This window comes from Brachyistius frenatus, unplaced genomic scaffold (genome assembly GCF_029030835.1).
Source record: "Brachyistius frenatus isolate BFR_SWC_R1_liver_20210118 unplaced genomic scaffold, ASM2903083v1 Contig_57, whole genome shotgun sequence".
NCBI classification, from domain to species: Eukaryota; Metazoa; Chordata; class Actinopteri; family Embiotocidae; genus Brachyistius; species Brachyistius frenatus.
In genome coordinates, this window is record NW_027210656.1 from 1,932,848 (window position 1) to 1,955,024 (window position 22,177).

Sequence of the window (22,177 nt, forward strand, 5' to 3'; positions counted from 1 at the left end):
CTTTTTGGGAAACCGGTTAATAAAGAACAAACAATAGACGCACAATTCCTCTTCATCATGCTTGACTCCACGGTACAATGAACTTGATGAAAACTGATTTAAGCACCTTTAACCTTGAATAATGATGACAGAGAGGTATCTAATAGTATATTATTATGTTAAGTTCATTATTGAGATCCTCCTTAAATGATGTTTTATATTGTATATTATATTGGATAGTAACAGTGGCTCATTAGTCTTTGTGTAAATAATTTAAAAAGCCAAAATAAGAAGAGCCATAGGCTAGTTCAACATGGTCACCAAACCACACACATGAAGACACACAACATGATCTCCCGCCATCATAAAACATTCATCTTCCAATGCAGCTGCAATGTGACAATGAGAGGACCTGGCAAAGGTAGAGGTCAGTGGCTAATATAGGTAGGCTGTGTGTGTGTGTGTGTGTGTGTGTGTGTGTGTGTGTGTGTGTGTGTGTGTGTGTGTGTGTGTGTGTGTGTGTGTGTGTGTGTGTGTGTGTGTGTGTGTGTGTGTGTGTGTGTGTGTGTGTGTGTATGCACGCCTTATATACCCTTGGGTTAGCTGGAGTTACGACCCGCTTACATTATTAAGGTGAGTAGTAGGCTGTGTTATGTATGCCTAAACAGCCAGTCAATTCATTACAGATGCAATCCCCTAAGTACATGAATAAGCACACGGCTTGCTCTCTTTCTCTGCCTCTGAACTGTAAAGGAGACAAAATATTGGTGTGATGCAAAAAGCTTTAGATAAATCAGAAACAGGGACAAATTAATAATAAGGAATAAAACAACATTAGCTGATTAAGTATGTATGGTGGAGTGGCGGCTGTAATTTACAGGCAGCTAGGTTCGGTGTCCGGAATAAGGTCTCATTACAGATCACAGTGTGTGTGTGTGTGTGTGTGTGTGTGTGTGTGTGTGTGTGTGTGTGTGTGTGTGTGTGTGTGTGTGTGTGTGTGTGTGTGTGTGTGTGTGTGTGTGTGTGTGTGTGTGTGTGTGTGTGTGTGTGTGTGTGTGTGTGTGTGTGTGTGTGTGTGTGTCCATTCCGTTAGTAATCCGTCACCAGTGGTCTCAGCTTTATGAAAAGGCCTGCAATCTATGATAATGAGCCTTGTGAAGGTTATGACCACGGTAAACTCATTTGTTAGAGGGAGGGCCTTATGTGTGTGTGTGTGTGTGTGTGTGTGTGTGTGTGTGTGTGTGTGTGTGTGTGTGTGTGTGTGTGTGTGTGTGTGTGTGTGTGTGTGTGTGTGTGTGTGTGTGTGTGTGTGTGTGTGTGTGTGTGTGTGTGTGTGTGTGTGTGTGTGTGTGTGTGTGTGTGTGTGTGTGTTTCACATCCCGTATAACTATATCATTAAAGAGTGGTGAGAAAATATTCTAATAGAGTGATGGTCAAAATCCGCAGAGAACGATGTGAGGGAAAAAGAAGCGAGAGAAACAGTGAACGCATTACATGGTTGTTGCATCACATCAGTTCGTTTTCTCACTCCGTTTTAAAACAAACAGAACAGGCAAATGCGATCCATTCTTACAGGAGATGTGCTGTCTATAACAAGCAATGCTGATATTTCCAAAGACGCATGACAATCTCCGATAGAGGAGGCAAAGATGTAGAAAATAGTCTAACAAATCCTGTCACAGCAGATCTGTTCACTGCTAGACACTGGAGTCGAGTAGTATCAGAGATACTGTAGTAATAACTGTGACATGTAGTCACAGTAGGACTGGTAATATTAAAAGTAGAAATAGCAGCAGTACTTCTACTGTAGGAAAGAAACAAAGAAGGCGTGCAACGGCAACAGTCGTCCCTTTCCGTCTTCCACCGAGTCCCTCTTTCTCCTCCCTTCTCCCTCATTTCTTCTTCTTCTTTGTTTCCAGCTTTCAACCTTGTCACATTCTCTTGTCTCCTCCTGTCTCAATCATTTCCCCCTCACCCTCATCTTCCAACCCCCCCCCCACACACACACACACACACACACACACACACACACACACTCCCTTTCTCTTTTCATCTTTTCTATCTGAAAATAGTCGTCCTTTTACGCAGTCATTCCATTTTTCCATTCTCTGGAGCAAGGTCAACTGAAAGCAACAGGGGTGAAAACTCAAAAGCAGGAGCGTGTGTGCGTGAGTCACCAGATCACAACAGAAAGCGAAGGATGGGGCGGAAAAAAAACTAGGATAATGCAACTCGAGATGATGGTGACTGGAAGGAGCACGGCAGCGTCCTGTTCTACTCTGTCAAGGCCCGCGTGTGTAGTGGAAGTGTGTAATAATAAATGTGGACTTTAATTTTTGTCCAGAGTGAGCCTGATTTCAGTGTAAAGTGATGCAACTATGATGATAGCCTGCAGGAAAAAAAACACATCTGCTGCCTCGCTGCTGCAAATCCGCTATTCAATAGATAAAGATATGGCATCACGTGTACTGGGTGAACCTATACACTGAATAAATATATAGTATATTCTCACACAAACGTTAATCATTTAGTTTATACTGTGAAATGTCAAGAAAAATGCAAAAAGTACGCATCAAAGTTTCACAGGGCCATCTTCAAATTGTTTTAGTTGATCAATAGGCCTTAATACATTATAATTGAACAAACCAGCACTTAAATTTTTTTTTTTTTAAAGTTACTTAAACAATTATTATGCTTGATAAAATTGTAGTTAATTATGTTATTTCAGTTAACCCCTTCACCATCTAAATGTTTTTTAACACTACACTGGCAAATCACATTCATAACAAACAGTTCATTTCTTTGCTGTCCAACTATTAAAGTTGCGTCCACTAAACTTGGGTAAGGCTTGTTCTTCAAATAAACCTGAAATAAAGCCACAATCCTTCCGGTGAATCAGATGGACTGGTTACAGTTCCATCCTGTGGCTGATATATTAACAAAGGTTTACAAGGGCAGAGCACTACACATGTAAGTTTGGCCTCATGGCTGACCTTACAATGCACTTAGTATCCTGTACAGGGAGTAATGCTGCAGCCACTCCTACAAGCCATTTATTCCAGCTAACGACCGTCAAGCACTCATAAATCAGCATTAGGAACCTCTTTCGCCCTCTCTCTCTCGTTTAGTTTCCCCTCTCTTTGCCCCCCTTTCATTCCTCTGATATTTTCTGTCTCTTTCTCTCACGCTTTCTTGTCCTCACCCTTGTCTACTCATTTTTACATTTAACGTCTAACATTTATAACCTTTTAAAACTTGCAACTTCTCTCTCGTGTTTTCTTTTCACCTTACCGTTTCCTCTTCTCTCCTTCTCCTTCTACTTCTTCCCTTTATGTCACGTCAATCCCCATTTTGCTTCCCCCAGCTCCTCATCTCTTCCCGCCCTTCCTGTTGTTTACGTATCGCTCCTCTAACCCCCTGCCATCCATCCTATTTCACCCTCTTTCTGAAAATTCCTTTTCCTGCAGATAGAGATGGCGTCCCTGAGATGTCTAACCCGGTATTGGCACCTCTATTGATTTTAATTAAGCTAATTAGTTCATTATTCCAAGGATCAAACGGGGGCATCCATTACTGCACAGTGAGAGAGAGACGTGGGGCTGGGAGGGTGGTGGTGGTGGTGGTGGTGGTGGTGGTGGGGCTGTGGAGTTAATATGGTAATGAAGACGATCAATTATCACTCACAGCAAAGTCATTAACAACAACATTAGCATAGTCAACCGTCGCAACCCCTTGACCTCCCCTGCTCTCCCTTTCTCACTCTCACTCCCTCTTCTCCCTCACAGCAGCTGCTACACAAGCAAATGCTTAAGGGTGTGCGAGAGAGGGGGAAGGAGACGAGATGAAGAGAGAGAATGATAAAGGTCACACAGTTCAGAGACTGTTTTTAATGCGGACCTGAATTGAGTTTCCACATTCTCTCATTGACTTGAACAGAGCAGTCACTACTACGCATGCAGGGTCAGCCAGGTTCACGGCAAATGCTTCTTTGCACTATGTCCAAATCAGGAATACTACACAAGCTAGCCAGACTAATTCTGCTCTTAATCAGTTATAGCAAATAAATGATATGAATGCTATTAGAACTAATCTCACTAAACTGCTGGGATAATGGCTGTACATATATTTGTGCTGCTTCCGTCACGTGGAAACAGATCAAATCTGACCTTCGTGCATCTCTGTGTCGTTGTGAAGATCACCGGCTGCCTGAATTCAAAAAGTTGTGGTCATTCTGAAAGTGGGGATATTTTATTAATTCCAGTAAAGAGACCAAAAGGCTTTCACTCAACAGCTGTGTTGCAACTTACAGACTTCTTAGTTAATGTTCTGCTTTCTTGAACTGCAGCCCGGGAAGCAAAATGAGTCGTAAGAACGCTACTACGAAGGGTGCTCTACATGACAGGAAAAATGATGTTCTCATTAGCATGGATTAAGTCATGAGACCAATTTTCTCATTTGGTTCCCGGGCCTTGAGATTTTAATAGCCCCTGTTCTGTGGTTTATGGGAATGTCATAAATAGTCACTTTGTGAATCACGCAAAAAAATGAAAGACTCTCATCACAGCTGGAAACATTCCTGGCACTCAGTTAGCAAATTTGTTGTCAACACTTATTCTCTTACTATTTGTTCTCTCCTCAGACACAAATAAGACCAAGGAAATTAGGTCTTCTTTATTAACCCTCTTTTTATAACCAAGAAATGTTCACAAGCGTAGCAAATAGAATACTTTGAATTGAAGCCACAGCACAACAGAATACTATACATTTCCAAAGGGTGTTTTCCTATCATGTGGGTGTTTTGACTGTGACTGGTACGGTAATAATTTGAGAGGTGTGTGGGAGTAGTGCGATGACAGGATGAGTGGATCAAAGAGAATGCCATTGATCCTAAGTGATCCTAAATGATCCCTACTGATCTGTTCTGATCTATCCTGATCCCATTCCCTCTTCTCCAACCAGCCCAGAGTCCCCCATAGTGCCTCACAGGCCCAGGGCTAAACTCTGGGAATTAAAGCATGTACCGAAAAGACACACCAACAAACACACAGATTCACACACACACACACACACACACACACACACACACACACACACACACACACACACACACACACACACACACACACACACACACACACACACACACACACACACAAACAAACAAACAAAATATGCCAAATGGTTCATTAAAGACATATCAATTAATGGATGCAAAAAGCAGTCTTGTGATATGGACTTTTTAATGAAATTTGGAGCAGTGATCTATTGATCTGCGAGAAAAAGACGTGACGTGACGACATGAACTGGCACATCATTTGAAGTATGTGCCTGGTTATTTACATTTTCTTAAACGTATTGCTAAAATCAACAACAAGTGATTCATCCTCAAACTGTCGTTGAAAAGCCAAAGTTGGCACCCATCCAGCCGACAAGAATGTCTTTGAACAAGATACTGAATCGCTCCCACTTCCACAAGTTGTTCTATAGCTGCTTCTGTGCCTTTGACGTGCGTGGAATAAATCCAGAGGGAAAAACATTTCTACAGGGATCAATAAGTGGCAGTTCTATCACATTATAACATTAATAATCCCTAAAATGTCCACGTGGCTACCAGAGTATAACCCAGACAGAATAACTAGAAAGAATAAGTTTTCCAAGAAGTCTCTGTCGCTCAGAATAATGCTTTTTATTGTAACTGAATGACACAAAAACAGTTCAGCCTTTATTTCACTTGCTGGAAAGCGATCTAACCCCTGAATCTGACAGTGACGAGAGCACCACAAGAACTGGAAGTCTACATCATAACACAAATACAGATTCTCTTTCTGAAACAATGCTGTTTCAAAGTCCAGCTGCCCAGAGGCCAACCAAATAACTGTCTACATATTTCAAAATCCATAATAACCTATGTCAGGGAATGCTTCACTACTTCAGAGAATGATATCTTTTACTGTTAGTTTGTTGCTCTGGTTTGCTGGAAGCTCAATATAAAGTCTGGTCTTTTTTTATACAGAGTTGCAAGTTTTACCTGGATGCAGAGGTTTTCCAAGTAAAGTTTACAAGTCAAGATGACAGTGTTACAGGGAATATTCATATTAGAGAAAAAAAAATGTCTTCCCATAATTCCACATATAGGACGTATTGTCCTGTAGAGCACCTAATGGGTAGTCTGGAGCTGCCCACCTATTGCTCGCAGCTTCGGTTTTCACCGAGATACATTTATTCTGAAAACCCTGTTCACATTAAGGTTTGCTCAGCCACTGTGAAGGGCAGACCAATCAACAACTGCAAACAATCTCCATTGGAGTAAGGCCAGACTCTATCTATGGTGAATTCTGGTCTGTTAATACCAGGCTATACGCAAGTTCAAATAGCAAGTTCAAATAAGTGTTTAGTGTTATTCACAAAGTTCTGTCAATTCAAGTTGGTACACTGAATATGGTGACGCATTATCGGTCTGCCTGTAGACGACAAATAGGCCACAGGCTAATTGCAACAATCTAAAATACAAGCCTTGAATTTCATGATATTATGACCACAAAACAAACTCCGTTTACTGTCCATTACAGTTCAGCCCTATTGTGCATCAACAAGTACCATACACTACGATTCAATCAGACGTAAGCCAAGCTCCTATTACAGAGCTCATTGCATCGTTTACATGGTGGAACGGTCCATAAGTAGCTCTAAATGCTCTTCATTTGATTGGATTTCACATTATGGACTTCAGAGCAGAAAGACACTGTTGTCCCCTGACTATCCTAATAGACTGTTGAGTGAGGCAGTCCATTTGTTTGTATTTGTTTACCAATCTAGACCCTGAAAACATACAAAGTAGCATAAATAGACATTGAGAGCATCATTTAAGATGGGTTAAAATGGAGATTCAAAAGCTCAGAAGATGGGTCGATAGCAGCAAAAAACTATTATGTGCCTCACACTGTGTCTCTTTGGCTGCCAAACAAAGCTGTTGCTGTCACCAACAATAGTAAAACTGTGCAACTGGACAAAGAGAATGTTACTTTAATGAGTTTTACAAATTGGTCCTCACCTGTCATCCCCTTCAGCAGGAGAGCAAGAGAGAGACAAATACTGTAAGTAAAGTGCCTAAAATTCCATTACTGATAATGAAAATTACTAAATGTATTGGCTGTTCTCGCTATTCCATAGGCATGTATCGTGCTGTAGTTGGCCAGAAACATATACAGAGTGCAGTGTACTCAATAAAGGTGTCTAAGAAAGCAATATGGAGGAGAAGACTTCGGTATTTGTGTTGCTAAAGCAATGTCATTGAAGGAAATTAGGTTTTAAACTGATGACAGTTCAAAGTGGACACTTTGAGTGCTGAGAAATACAAAGCATTACAGCAGAAGTGTTGAGAGCACACAGAGCTAGCCCTCTGACCTTCTCAATAATAGCAGGGAAGTACTTTGATGTATAATAGGCCATAATTATGTTTCTGGTGCAAAATCTACTCAGAAGAGCAAATATTAATAGACAGCTGGCCATAATGGAGGTGGAACAATAACTTAAGGTCACAACATCAGGTGGTGATGATGTTTTGTCTTGTCTTTGCGTCATTACTGTAACTTTGGCTTTCAACCAGTCCCCGAAGAATGAATGGTAATGTGTAGTTTCCTCCAGAAAATGGTTGAGGCCACAACCTTAAGGGGTAATTATCGTGCACCTTCTCTGCTTGACTCCTCTTTCAGTTTACATTTAAGAGTTCACTGTGTCTTTAACAAAGAATTCTTGCTATTACGCATAAAAACAGAAACAGCTTGCACGGCTCCATGAGCTTCCTAATGGCTTTTCTATATTGCCATTATTGTACATGGTGATATTATTCTGTCTAAACAATGAAGGATTTTCACAGACTTATCTGCTCACCACATTCAGTGTGATCTCCACTGATTGGATTCTGTAGAGTGGGAGATGCTTTGGCCTCCATTAGTGTACACAAACAAAAGATCCCGGGGACAATGGTAATGCAGAATAAAAAAAAAAGAAGTGTCCTTCTCACTCATTCTCATTTTCTCACTTTCAAATAAAATCTCCTCACTGTCGTATTCCTGCACACTTGATACCGTTTACAAATAGACTTTTCATTCTATTGGCATATTCTGCCCCACTTACTGCATAATACTACATAAAAGTCACTGTTTAAAAAGGAAAGCAGTGGTAGTATGAAAGCACTACATTTATTTATTTGACTATATAAAGAGGACATAAATTGAGCTCATGGCCGAAATGCATGTTGCAAATCTTTGCAGGGTATCATCTAAACAGCTGAGCCGGATTATTCTTTTACTTACAAGTAATTCATGCTCTTGTTTCATACGCGTGTGGGCACACATAAGGGAAGTTACCGGAATCTGCATGTGCTCCAAAATAAACTTTACATAGTACAATCCAAATCTAGACGGACAGAGGTTGTACTTTGTATAAAGATGGGCTTCCTGAATCCACAAATGATTGCTGTGGAAATAAATGCTGTGAAGATCACTTTAATCACACGTGTGTCATTTGTTTAAAATACAGAAATATGAAAGAAGAGACAATGACACATCAGTGCCAAGCTTAAAACATTCATAAAAATCTTTCGTCCAAAACACAATCAGAGGTGTGTACCTTCATTTCCACGTCGGTAACTGTGTGTCCGGCTTCCCTTTGCAAAACCTCAATGGTCTGAACGAGCACCTGGTTCTGGTCTGTGAGGTCACCGACGTAGGATCGCAGGACGTCCGCTCTCTTCTGCAAGAAATAACAACGCAGCAGGATCAGACGGTGGATTGTTTGTGGTGATTTGACAAACAGACCTGTTTTTTTTCTATAATTCATGTTTAATTTTACAGTCAGTCCAATCAATCACATATAGGATCATTTAAAACAACATAGCAGTACACACAACATTTGTGCTTCATAAATTATGTGCAGTTTTTGATTAGTTTGATCTGCTTTGGAGGAAACACGATTACATTTTATCAACATTTCACAAATATATCAACAAGAAACATATTTGTAAAATGTTTACTGAAGTTTTTCCATGTTTCCTCTAATAATGGCACCTAAATCCCGACATACAAAATAAATGGTTATTTTTAGGCAACCAAAATACACGACTGTGGTTAATGTAAAATTATTATCAAACAAATAGAAATAAATTGAAAGGTTTTTTTTTAAAAAGTCAGTGACGAATTACAGCATGGAAAAGGACACAAACCCTCCCAGTCTACATTGAAGTGAAGCAACATTTACCCCATCGATCCTCCCCAACTTCCTCCTCGCAACTTTTAATAAAATGCCTCTGCTTCCTGTATTGAGACCAAAATATGGTTGTGAACATCAGCTGGTATTACAAATTAGATCCAATATGAACATAGTTCATCAGAGACCACGGCGCAAACACACTTCCTCATCCTCATCCTCATCCTCTCTGACCTACAAACCATTCACCTCTTGGCAAGTCAGCGCTTGTCGGGTGTCACTTTGACGGGTGACTGAATGACGAGGAGCACAACACCTAAATGAAGACCTCACAAGGGAGCCAGCAAAACAGGATAACAGAATGTGAAAACGTATGTTTTATTTACTTGTATTTCCCCCTTGTGTCTTTAGGGTGGTTCCATTAAGATGGGAGAATTTGATTTAACGCTGAAACACATTGGGTTGGGAGTCAACAGGGGTTGCCGGGAGGTTGTGATTCTTTTACTTTGTAATAAAGGAGAACAACACGCATCTAAAGACAACACGAGGAAATTGTGCTGTTGGTGAAACCTACAACTGAGGGCCACAGGCTCTCGTTCCACCTCAACAAGCGGCCCGTGCATGTTTCACACTTAGAGCAGGATAAACAAAACAGGAGCTTGGAAGGGAGGCTGAGAAATGGGATAACATAACATCCTCAAAAGCTAACGTTGACGACTGTCTATCGTGTTAAGTTATCGCTTTCTCGACATACGTGAAGTTAAATAAAACATCCCTGATGACCACAAGATTGTTAGCAGTTGGCAGTGAAGAAAGGCACCGTTTAAATTTCTTGTCCGAATCATGCTTCCCGTGTTGAAGTCATACTTTAGGCATCACCTTCGTGAGGGTACTGAATTAGTTTTGACATTTAAAACACTGTTTTACTTTCTATGTAAAACTGAACCTGCCAGACAAGGAGGTCAGAGACTGTTGGCTTCCCACATAGGATTCACAATAGATGACCTCTTCACTGTATTATTAGAGAGGAATTACTTCAAGACTGGGTAGTCAGACATGGGGGGGTTAGGAAAGGCTCAGGAAGATTTGATTCAGTCGTAGCTGCTTTGTGGCTGCAAGAATGTATTACAAATTAAAAATTTTACTGTTGACAGAAAATAGGTCACCTGAACGTGCTCCTCAACTGACATAATATAATAAATCCTCACAGTTCTTCAGAACTCTCTTTCAGGTCAGTTAAATAAAAACCTGTTTGTGCACTTTTTCCTTGAAGGGATTAGCCAGAATGCCGACACCTACAGTGATTGCAGCTCGGATAAAAGGGAGTGCCAAAACATTTTTAGAATTAAATTGCCCTAAAGGAGCACCTGTACATGTGTGTTCCAAAACATCTGTCCCCTACAGCCAAAGAAGTCAATGAACAGTTTATAATGTCCCCTGATGCATAACATAACACTGATGTATAGCTTCAGGGAAAGTAACTTTACAAAGATGGCAAATGTGACAGTATCTAAGGTAACATTTTGGGGTTGATATTGTGTGTTTTGCTTACTATTTTTCAGCTTTGGAAGAGCTATTTGTTATAAGTGCCCTTAAGCGTCAGAAAAAAAAAAAAAAAAAAAAATACTTCATATGAATTTTTTAATTGGCAGGTTTGCTCAAGTGTTTTAACATTTTAGGAAACATCATGAACCTACAATGGCTTCATGGAAGAATGGGCGTTGTTTTTTTTTTCCAATGGACAAGCTTTATGATTATGACGAACTGTCCACATCAACCTTTAGGACTTTGGAGCTCCTGGGTTCTAAACACATAACCTTGTTAAGTAGGCCCTCGACTGGGGCCGTCTGACCGAAACCCATCTCTGAAACCTTGTTACTCTTGCTTTGATGCACAGTGCAGCTCGCACAGGCTACATTCTGGAGCTAAATGATGTCGCATGACAATCCTGATGATTAGAAACCTCTCTTTTTTTAAATATGAGTGTGGATCTGTGTTCCTGATCTCTGCCGCTCAGATGGAAACATAATGCAATTTGCCACCTGTTACAAGTGCTGCGGCTTTATGAAAGCACCGCCGCGCTTCCTCCTGTCATTTGTCTGACAGGACAGAGGTCATCTTCTGATGCTCGAGTCAAGGCGGACAGGATGCTCTTTGACTTGTAGTGGATGGATGATAACCTAATGACAACAGATATCAGCCAAAAAATTATACATCCTGCAGAGACTTTGGGTCTAAATGGTGTCCTCTGAAAGGCTTTTTTTGGAATACATTGTTCATGCTATTGACTAAACCCATGAATACAATCCAGGGTCCAGGATGCTGGAGGGTTGCCAGGAGCCTGTCCCCAGTAAAACGAGACACGGTTTGATTCCAGTGATGTTCACGGCCAAGCAGGGTCTGAGCTGGCTTTGCTTCCGGAGGAGACTCAGTTCCATCCATGTCTGTGGCAAAATGCTTCTAATGTATTATCAGTCTGCTGTTGCGAGTGCCATCTTCTTCGCTGTGGTGTGCTCGGGTGTAAGCACACCGGAGCAAAGCAAAGGACACCAACAGGCCGAACAAACTCACAAGAAGGCGACGTCTGCTGTCGATTCTGGGTTTGTCGCACTGGAGGAGGTGGTTGAGGACAGACTGGACGCAAAACTGCTCACGATCTTGGAGAATACCTCACAAGGCGTAAGGAGCACCTTCAGCAACAGATCTATTCCACGTCGCTGTTTAAAAGAATGTCATTCGCTATCTATCTATCTATCTATCTATCTATCTATCTATCTATCTATCTATCTATCTATCTATCTATCTATCTATCTATCTATCTATCTATCTATCTATCTATCTATCTATCTATCTATCTATCTATCTATCTATCATCCTTTCATCTATCCATCCATCAGGGGGTCAATATAATATTCTAATGTCTAGTCAAACTGTTTTTTGATACTGGTTTCTGAATGACTTTTTAAATATCTATTTGTCTTATGTGACGACTTGGCCATCTAACTTGGTGTGGACAGAGGACTGAAAGCATTCCTGTACAGCGAAAAAGATCCACAGAAACAGAACGAATATATTATTCTACATATTAGCTTTTTTTCTGTGTAATCACCAACATTTTGAGTAGTAACTGTAATTGAATTACATATTTGCACTCAGCAAATATAACCGATTACAAGTATAGTTGCTTTGTAATTCAATTTGTAATTTCATTTAATGTCACTAATTACTTCCCAACACTAGTTCAAACTTTGCTGTTAACAGAAAGAGCTAATTTGACTCAGGGAAACTTACACCGTATTAAAGAGTACCATAATGTGAATATAACTCAGGTTATTGTAGATACTTCAACTCTCAAAATACAACCTGTTAAACCACTCTAAAGGTGACACCTGAACTAACGATGGGCATAATAATGGCAGCGGTGGGATTTGAACCCACGCCTCCAGAGAGACTGGAGCCTAAATCCAGCGCCTTAGACCACTCGGCCACGCTACCGACAGGTGCTTACGTCATGAAATATCTGGATAACGTACTACTCACCTGCAGCAGCTCTTCCGTTGACATGTCGGACATGTTCAGGTCCAGGCATCTCAACCTTTGCTCGTAAAGCCCTTTGAACTCGTTCAGTAGCTGTTTCATGTTGTTTACCTCCATCTCAGGGCCTTGGAGGACTACTGTCAGCTCTGTTCCTCCCGAGGGACAGGGCGGGCTCGTGATACCACCTTCCAGTACCGACATCTTCGACATGTCCCCCGACTCTGGGGCGCCACTTGTTAACATTGCTCCAAAATAAAGTACCTGCGCTGTTTTAAAACGAACTACATGTCGGCCTAAAAAAAAAAAAAAAGAAAGAAAAGCCAACAACCTAATACTCAAACTCGTGAATTGTCACTAAAGCTTTGAAAGCTCATAGTTTACAACACCGGACAACTTCAGAGAAACCTGGAAGAAGTCAACTGCCTGGAACTTGGACCGCATGTTGTCTTTGTTACTTTATGTGAATAACCGTCAGCTTCACCGACAGTTTGGTCGCTATGAGCCGGTTTCTACAACTCCAGGTTGTGACTCCATGACGCCAGACACAGACCCAACGCTTCCCCCCCCCTTGCAGTTTGGCGGGTCTTTGTAGCTGCGTTACGTGATTGGCTAATTTTGATCACGGGTCCCTGCGTCGTGACGTCCCCGCGCACCATTGGTGGGGTTTTCTCTGAGAGGCGGGCTCCGGTCGTACTACCCGGAAATCGACATTGTTTTCGTCGTGTCAGGGAGGACTGGGTTGCACTGAGTTCGCCTTTCACCCCCCGAAAAGAAATGGGTAAATAGGCATTCATTACATTATTTAGACATTTAGGTCTGCATGATAGATTCTTCCCACAGGAAGCTGAAAAGCAGCTCGTCTGCTTCGTTTAAAACGCTCACCACCTGACGTTATTACCCTCCGCCTTCCCGTCTCGTTTCAGTGCATTGCCTCCATATGGCTTGTTTGTGTGTGTGTGTGTGTGTGTGTGTTTCTTTGCATATTCCTTTTTTTTTATTTTTTATTTTTTTGCTGCATGTTTCATTAAAATCCCACGGACCGATGATGTCTATGCATGTGCACATCGCACGCTGCATGCGACTATTGCGAATTAGTATTCATTTCGAGTTTTGCACACCAGCTGAAACTTTGGATGGTGTAACCTTGTGACTGTGCTCCTTCAAAAGTATGTTCTGCAGCTCCTGCACATAATTCCATTATTCCCTTAAATAATCAGTGCCAGAGATCAAAACCTTCCACATTGAGATTCAAGGCAAAGTTGATCTTATTGATTTTTCAGGAGACTACTCACTTCATTTCTCTCATCCCAATCATCGCTCCTCTCTACTCTTATCTGTCTCTTGGTTATATCTCCCTCTTCCAGTGGCTTTGACTGTACTGCTCTCACACACACTCTTGCCAAAAACCTAATCCCCGCTGTGATTATCACATAATGCTCTTGCCTTATTATCAAAATGGAGCAGATTCGGGTTTTGTTGTTGTTAAAGACTGATGGGCACGAGCTAAAAAAAAAAAAAAATTAAGTAGACAATGCCATTATGAGGAGAATGTGGAGCGGCTTATTGCATGAGGTCCCAGTGTGGGTGCGTGCCTCTGGAGCTTAACACTTAGTTTGATGAGTGTGTTTTTAAGGGAGTCACAGAAGTTAGATCGGGCTGTGATCTCACCCCGGGGTCAGTGGGGTTTTCTGTGCACACATTTAGAAAGAAATCCAAGATTTTTTATTTTTTTTTATTATTTTTAAATCGTTTCTATTTCAACATCCCTGTTTTACTGTATAAACGACTAACATTTCATGAATTAATCCTTTTAATTAGTACATCTAATATGTCATTTCATTACTACAATCTACTGTGTATTTGACAGGTGCTATTATATATTTGAAAGGTTTACATAGACAAAGAGGAACTAGCCAATATACAGTCAAATTAGCAGTTATTTTAATGCAGGATATTTTCCAAACAACCAGTGCCGTAAATTTATTTTGATCATGTTTATAAATTATATCGAGTTGTCTCTTAAGTATCCACTGTTTTTTAATGCTTGCAGAGATGTGCAGGAAGGCACATTATTCCCTTGTTTTTGAAAGAGATCGAAGCATTAACCTTCCAATCTGAAATTAGGACTTTTTTTTTACTCCTGTACACATTTTAGTTGCTGCAGATAAAAAAACAGAAACAAAAAAAAAAAAAAACTTCTCTTTTATTTTCCCTGTTTTTCCTGCATAAAGAGAGGTTGAGAAATGCGCTGATCAAATATTCCTCAGGATAACCCATTTTATTTGCATGAGTTGCTCTCTCATTGACTCCAAAGAAAGACACAACTTCGGTTCTCTCATTTATTAGCTACTCTGCTTTTTCTTCCACACTCATTGTGCCTCTCTGCCCTCTAAATGTTTCATGACTTTTTAAGTTGTTTTCTGCAAACCCTTTTACTTATTACTCATACGGCCTTAGCATACGCAACCTTCATACTCGTGAAATCAATTAATTCTTTTAAATAATTCACCTTCTGAGCAAACCAGATTAAGCAGAGCACATTTTTGTGTGTCAGATGTGCTGTTCTAACTGATGGGTATTTTTTTTTTTTTTTTCTTTTGCCTGTTCAGGCATTAACTTGGCTCTCACCCCATGGCTCGAAGGAGTCTTGGGTGATTAGAGAAAGAGGAGAGCCTTGATAAAGCATTAGTGTGTGATGCACACGCAGCCCGAAGACCCCTCAGTGCATCCGCACACATTCATTTTTTATGAAACAGACTCATAACAATTAGTCTGGTTACCGCCTGGGTAATCTTAGTGTCCCCGTAATGCCTGTGGTCTGCTGTATGACATCATTCTCTTAAAAGTTCTAAATCTGACATTCTCATCCGTTTTCATAGTGAGGACATTAGCAAGCCCGGGCTAATAGGTCCGCGCTCGTTCCTGGCGAAAGAAGGGCAATAAAGTGAGGGAGCGGGGGAAGAGGGGGGGGGGGTGCTCAGAGAAATAGGTTATATTCACCAGAGCTTTCACACAAATTAATTAACATGAGTGAGAAAAGGAAATGTAAAGTTGTAATCCAGCATGCTTTGTCGGTGCGTAGCCTATTTCTCGCTACAAGCGTCATAGAAAGCCAAGTAAACCTTTATGCATTATTTCGGCACATACATTATGCTAACAACCAAAGATAAGCGCTCAGGAATTTGAGCGCAACAACGCACGGGGAGCTAAATCGAGACTTTTTCGGAACGATAGCCGTGTGAGTGAATTCATGGCACTTCTGCTGCAGGGAAAAAGCAAAATGCAATCCCTAAGAGATACCATGTCCTCCCAGCATCCCCCAGTCTTCAGTCCCCTGCCCTGAACACCCTCAGTCCCTCCCTAGACACCAAAGCCAAGGTCAAGAAGAAAGTGCAGCCCTTCCTCTGTCTATCGGTTGTTCCCTGGACGCCCGTACCTCTGTGTGGCTGAGCCGTGCACGCTTCAGGAATGGTCCCTCCTCTTTTATTGTGACCGTCAGTCTCAAGGTCAGCTGGTAGGGAGAGGTTTGAGCTTATCTGTGTCCCCCCTCCCCTCCCTCCATCATTTTTTTTTTTCTCCTTCGCTGTCTTTCCCAGTTTTTTTTGTTTTTTTTCTCCTGTACCGCATCAGTAGATGGTAGCTCAGAGCTCCCAGCTGGCAGTTTCATGACGTGTTGCCTGACGTGTCTTGTCTTCTTTGTCTGTCTCTTTGTCTGTCCGTCTTTCTGTTGGGTAGCTGTCGGTGCATCCCGTCGTCTGTTTTGCCGAGGACCCGGTGCAGCTGCGAGGCTTCAGACTGAGGCTCTGTGTGCTTTTGTTGCCTCATCTCTGCTTCCTCACACTGGTCATGGCCCCTTTTGCCTTGAAGCGATGTTACAGTGTGTTCCCTGTTAGATTGAATATTGCTGTTGTTGTTGTTGTTGTTGTCTGTAAGCTATGGCAGTCAGCCTTGAGTCAGTGCGCTATCTTTGTCTGAACAAGATGCGCAGGCTGAGGGAACAAGTGGAGGGGAAGGGGGGTGCGGGACTCTTATCTGACCTGAATCAAAATAGCCTTTAACATTTCAAGGCATATGTTTTTAAAGTGTTTATACAGCTCTGATAGAAAAGCAAGACCTCCGAATTTCCAGGTGATTTTCTGTTGATTTTCAGTGAACTCCTCTGACCTGCCTTCTGACTCTGCTGGTTGTCAGTCACCAGCTCTCCAAAAGAGGGCATTTTTGTCTGTTGGCTGGTCGACCCACTGGAGAATTATCAAGTCAATATAGCACATCAGCTGGGCCTATGTGTGTGAGCACTTCAGAGAAAGAGTCGCTCGGCTTGCATCTTTCCACGCTTATTGTGTGCAAATGCTGGACTGTCTGTCCTCCAACACACACCGTGTCATTACTCTGTAAACACTGGCATTGACTGTGACTTTTGACTATTACATAAGGAACATGGATTTCCAGCTGTCCACGGTAAAAGCCCTGTAAATTCAAATGCTTAATTTTTATAGGCAGCCTGGCATTGACTGAAGTGTCTGCTTGTTATATATTTGGCAAGTGCTGCAAGTCTGAAGGGAAGCTGTCAATAGCAATCCCAGCTATTGATATGGCAGTGGGCAGGAGATGTTACTTGGCCCCCGACTCCAGCATCCCTCTGATCCCTCTACATCATAATTACATTAATATTGACAGACCCTTGACAATAGTCACATTACTATTGATAGGTGGCTGTCAATACCGTGTTTCCCCAAATAAAACATATTCATTCATAACTTGTAAACTGCTCGATAAAAAGCTTTGAAAAGACTATTGGACCCGGCCGGGTTTACTCTCCCGAGAGGGCTGCTGCTGTGACGGGGATTTCCACCACCTGGCGGTTTGTGTGTGTGTGTGTGTGTGTGTGTGTGTGTGTGTGTGTGTGTGTGTGTGTGTGTGTGTGTGTGTGTGTGTGTGTGTGTGTGTGTGTGTGTGTGTGTGTGTGTGTGTGTGTGTGTGTGTGTGTAACTTTGGAGTGATAGATTAACTTTGCGCTGCATTAGAGCTCTGCATAGATCATGACTATCCTTGACATACATACATAGTCACACACAGGCACACACACACACACACAGGCACATAATCTGCACATTTTCTCCCATCAAGGAAAAAACTTTCAGATTAAGCTAAACAAATAGAGCCTGTTTATTGGTTAGCATACACTTTCAGACTACTTCTCTTTTTTTTTTTTTCTAATCCAAACTCTACTCCCGTCGCAGGCGAGGTTCTAGTCACTAAACATGGCAGCATTTCAAATGCAGCTCAATGAATTTGTCATACCTGCTTACTTCAGCGTGAATTCACTCTTTTTTCATTCATTTGCTAATTCTAACTAAGTTGGACGGTGTATCCTGGCTCTATTGAAACATCCTGAATACACAGATGGTCCCGTGCACCACAATAAACCCAAGCGTTGCCACCGCATGTTAGAATGGGGTTGGTGTTTTTTTTTTTGCCTCCTCGAGAAGCGTCTAAAGTGACCATCATCTCTCTCTCTTTCTGTCAAAACTGCCATATTTACCCGGCTGAAATCTCTTTTAAAGCCTCGTGACAAATCCTGTTCAGCGTGACACAAAAGCCACTGTCAAAAAAAGGCCTCTCTGTCTCTCTCTCTCACTCGGTCTCGGTGGCCTTCTTGCTCTGTCTCTCTCTGCATTAGTTAGTCTTCCACTTTCTTAAGCATTTCATTTGAGGAGAGGGGCAGATAAAACTGGAGAACTGGGAGCAGTTTGGAAACGTATGCGGCACAAAATAGCCCAGACGTCACAATGGTGAGATCCCGTATGGAGTCGAATCTTGGGGGAGGAAAATTGTTCCACATTTGGCAGATGTTTACGGTGTACCAGAGACTGTGCCGTTAGCCTAATCCCTAGTGATGTGATTTGTACACACACCCCTATCTCCAGAGGGAGCAGGCACCAAGAGCCCCTGGGCTTCGCCTCTTGTGTGTGTGTGTGTGTGTGTGTGTGTGTGTGTGTGTGTGTGTGTGTGTGTGTGTGTGTGTGTGTGTGTGTGTGTGTGTGTGTGTGTGTGTGTGTGTGTGTGTGTGTGTGTGTGTGTGTGTGTGTGTGTGTGTGTGTGTGTGTGTGTGTGTGTGTGTGTGTGTGTTTATATACACTGGAGAAAGCCGTCTAAGACCCCCTGCTCCTCTGCATGGCGCAGCTCAAAGGTTGCATTAAGAACGGGTTTTACATGTGAAAAGTGATTTCAGTTCCTATTTATAAAGAAAAAAATAACCTTCCTAACAGGATGGGCTTCACCTCCGGGGCCTCATTCGTCCCAACGAACGAGTTGTCCTTTTAATAGTTATGCCTCTGTATACATTTTGTTCATGACTTGAATAGATCAAATATGGCGTTGCGTGTATTTTAGTAAGCACCTATTTAATAACGTAAAGTCATGATTCATTTGCGTGTGTAATTATTGGCAGTTTTGGGGGATTTGTTTTTACAACCTGGGTCTTGTTTTTGTGGTTTTGGCCTTCGTTCGGGGTTGTTTTTACTCTCCCGCTTTTGTCATTTAAAACTTGTTTAATCATTTGTGCGGTTGTCCTTGTACACTTCAGCTAAATGTCTTTTTTTTTTTTTCACAAAGTTTGCTTTGTCAACAATAAATGTGGTGAACAGTATCATAATGTTCAGGAATGATTGCCCAAACTAAACAAAGCTGTATGAACTGCAAAACTGTCTGCTAATGAAAATCCTGAAAAGAACATGATTAATGTGTCTATTGAATCTTGTTGTTTCTATTTCTCCAGCGGGTTTGGAAAGTGAGAACAACCAAAAGCGGTCAGCTGGAAGTTATGGTCCAGGGCCCGATGCCGGCCCACGGATGACCCCGGTATTGCGCATCAGCCAGCTGGATGCCCTCGAGCTAGACTCAGCCCTTGAGCAGCTCGTATGGAACCAGTTCTCCCAGTGCTTCCAGAACTGCCGCCCGGGCCTACTCACCCCTCTGGAACCTGAACTGAGGGCTGTGCTTCATCTGCTCCTCTGGAGGTTCACGCTGTATTCAAGCAGCGCCACTGTGGGCCAGTCTTTACTGAGCCTGCGATATCATAGCACAGGTTCCTCATCTCCCGGATACAAGCCTCTGTCCCCAGGGCAGAAGTTAGGTCTTGCCATGCTAACTGTAGGCCCCCGCTGGCTCCAGGAGCGTTCCCACGGCCTGCTGTCGCGCTTGGGTTTGACTCCGCTCGGACTCGGGTCAGAAAGAGATGGTGGCGTGCTCCAACAGGGTCTCCGCAATGCCCTGACCGTTGTTTCTAGTGTCGGCAAGTTTGCAAGTCTCATCAACTTTCTTGTGTTCCTGAGGAATGGCCGCCATCCCGTCCTCGCTGAGAGGATCGTAGGAGCTCAGGCGGTTTTCAGTAAACCCAACGTGGTGAGGGATGTGACCGACCAGTACATGAACCGGGAACTGCTCTGGCATGGCTTCGCTGAGTTCCTCATCTTCCTGTTACCGCTGATCAATACAAGGAAACTGAAGGCAACACTGTCCTCAGTAGTGTTTGGGGGAGAAAGTGTTGATGGGGAGGGAGCAAAGAAAGGGCAAGACTTGTTGAAGGAGTGTGGACTATGCGGAGAATGGCCAACCATGCCTCATACGGTGGGCTGCCGACATGTTTTCTGCTACTACTGCATCGAAAGCCACAGCATCGCAGGCGCATTCCGCACTTGTCCCAAATGTGGCGCAGAAGCTGGGCACCTTGAACCGCTCAAGATGGAAGTGGAGATGATTGACAGGCCATGAACATATCCTACTGTGTAGGAACTATCATGAATGTACTTAAAACGTCCAGGGAATTACAGAGCAGTGAATAGACACATGAAGAAATGCCTGTTATTATTTAATTATGTAAAAGTATGTTGACGTTTTCAGTGTTTTGATAAAAGCCAGAGATTATATTAAAGGCCCCAAATTGGATGAATTAAGAATTCCATTTAAGTTCAGTTCTGAAGCATTTAAATACTATCCAAACTCTCAGTCCACAGAGAAATACACACAGCTCATATTGGGCAATTGAGCCGTTTGGACCTCGCTCAGCTTGTGATTTCACAAACTCATGCTCATACCACACGTCCCCCGTCCCCCCCGTGGAACAATGCAACAAGTGGTAAATACACTGCAGAGCTATCAAACTACAAGACAAGGAAAAGCTGGGGTGGACCCAGGTGTGCGTAACTTAGAAAAGAGTTAGCCAATCAGAAGAGAGGATCATTGACATCAATGCGCTTTAAAGAAACGGACACAAAACAACCTGTTCTGGATAAAGTTTCAGAGAGAAGCTTAAGAAAGGAGATGTAAAACTATATTGAAGGGATTTTTGATACTTCAAACCACAAAATATATTTGTATTTGAAGACTGCAAACATTTTGGGAAAAGTGTAAAATACGGGACCTTTAAAACATGACGAAAAGACAGTATTCTTTGAGAAGATTTAGTCACGCATGAGTTTATGACTAGACTTATCTTTATGATGTCTTTGTCTTTTCTGAACACACAGTGGCCTGCTGTGTTTAATGTATGTGTGCATATATTGACAGTCTTCTGCCCCCTGTTTTTCTGGCTGGACTTTAGATATAACTATTTGTCTTTGGTGCACTGGACAGACTACAGAGAACCACACAGAGCATATATTTGATGAGTGAACATGTTGATTTATGCTCCAAATTGGCTCTGTGTGTGTGTGTGTGTGTGTGTGTGTGTGTGTGTGTGCGTGTGTGTGTGTGTGTGTGTGTGTGTGTGTGTGTGTGTGTGTGTGTGTGTGTGTGTGTGTGTGTGTGTGTGTGTGTGTGTGTGTGTGTGTGTGTGTGTGTGTGTGTTTGTTGAAATGGGAATATTTGTTCTGATGAAAAATGCAGAAAGTCAGCTGAATAAATAATGGGAGGAATTTCTGATGCCTCTCATCATGGCCAAATTAGCATTTGTTGTGTATTTTGTGCCTAAATTGTATTTCAACATCATTAAAATTGATAGAGTGCTACCTCTTGGGTGTTTATTTAGTTAAGTGGAGGAGAGAGAGATGAGGGGAAAGTTATAACAATCAGCACACTTCTCTCTAGACAGGCCCGGTCGTTCTAACTCCCATTATCCGTTTTCACAGCACCCCAACATGCTCAAGATCAAGGGGGCAGCCGGGGGCTTGGATTGACTCACACACACACTGGCACACACACACACACACACACACACACACATGACAGCCAGCCTCTCTTTTCCCTTGGCCTTCCTCTCTTTTGCTGCCTTTCCATCTCTCTCCCTCTGTAATCTCCAGGGCCCTCGCCCCTATAAGACTGTAGTAAACTGTACCAAAACCCTGGCAGTCGTCTCCTTCCTCGCAGGCGAATTACTCTCTAATCCCTGTAATGAGTCCAAAGATGCTTATTTATGCTGGAGTTAACCTCCACCAGTGAGCCCAGCCCCGGGCCA

General features: G+C 42.3%; 2 protein-coding genes and 1 non-coding gene across 3 annotated transcripts in view; 1 reads left to right on the forward strand and 2 right to left on the reverse strand.

The window, feature by feature from the left end:
- LOC138624973 (putative autophagy-related protein 11) overlaps positions 1–13,030 on the reverse strand; it is a 44,387-nt gene extending 31,357 nt beyond the window's left edge. Inside the window, exons 1-2 of the mRNA XM_069705580.1 lie at positions 12,727–13,030; positions 8,611–8,733 (exon numbers count right to left, since the gene is read on the reverse strand). Coding sequence (XP_069561681.1) covers positions 8,611–8,733; positions 12,727–12,966 — 363 coding nt within the window. The 5' untranslated portion in view covers positions 12,967–13,030. The remainder of the gene's footprint in view (positions 1–8,610; positions 8,734–12,726) is intronic.
- On the reverse strand, positions 12,600–12,681 carry trnal-uag (transfer RNA leucine (anticodon UAG)). The gene has a single exon. It is a non-coding gene; the product is annotated as a tRNA-Leu (tRNA).
- A 397-nt stretch (positions 13,031–13,427) lies between the features above and the next one.
- On the forward strand, positions 13,428–21,731 carry pex2 (peroxisomal biogenesis factor 2). The gene is made up of 2 exons (XM_069705563.1): positions 13,428–13,501; positions 19,502–21,731. The coding sequence occupies exons 1-2, from the start codon at positions 13,498–13,500 to the stop codon at positions 20,494–20,496; spliced, it is 999 nt and encodes a 332-aa protein (XP_069561664.1). The 5' UTR covers positions 13,428–13,497; the 3' UTR covers positions 20,497–21,731.
- Positions 21,732–22,177: the final 446 nt, after the last annotated feature.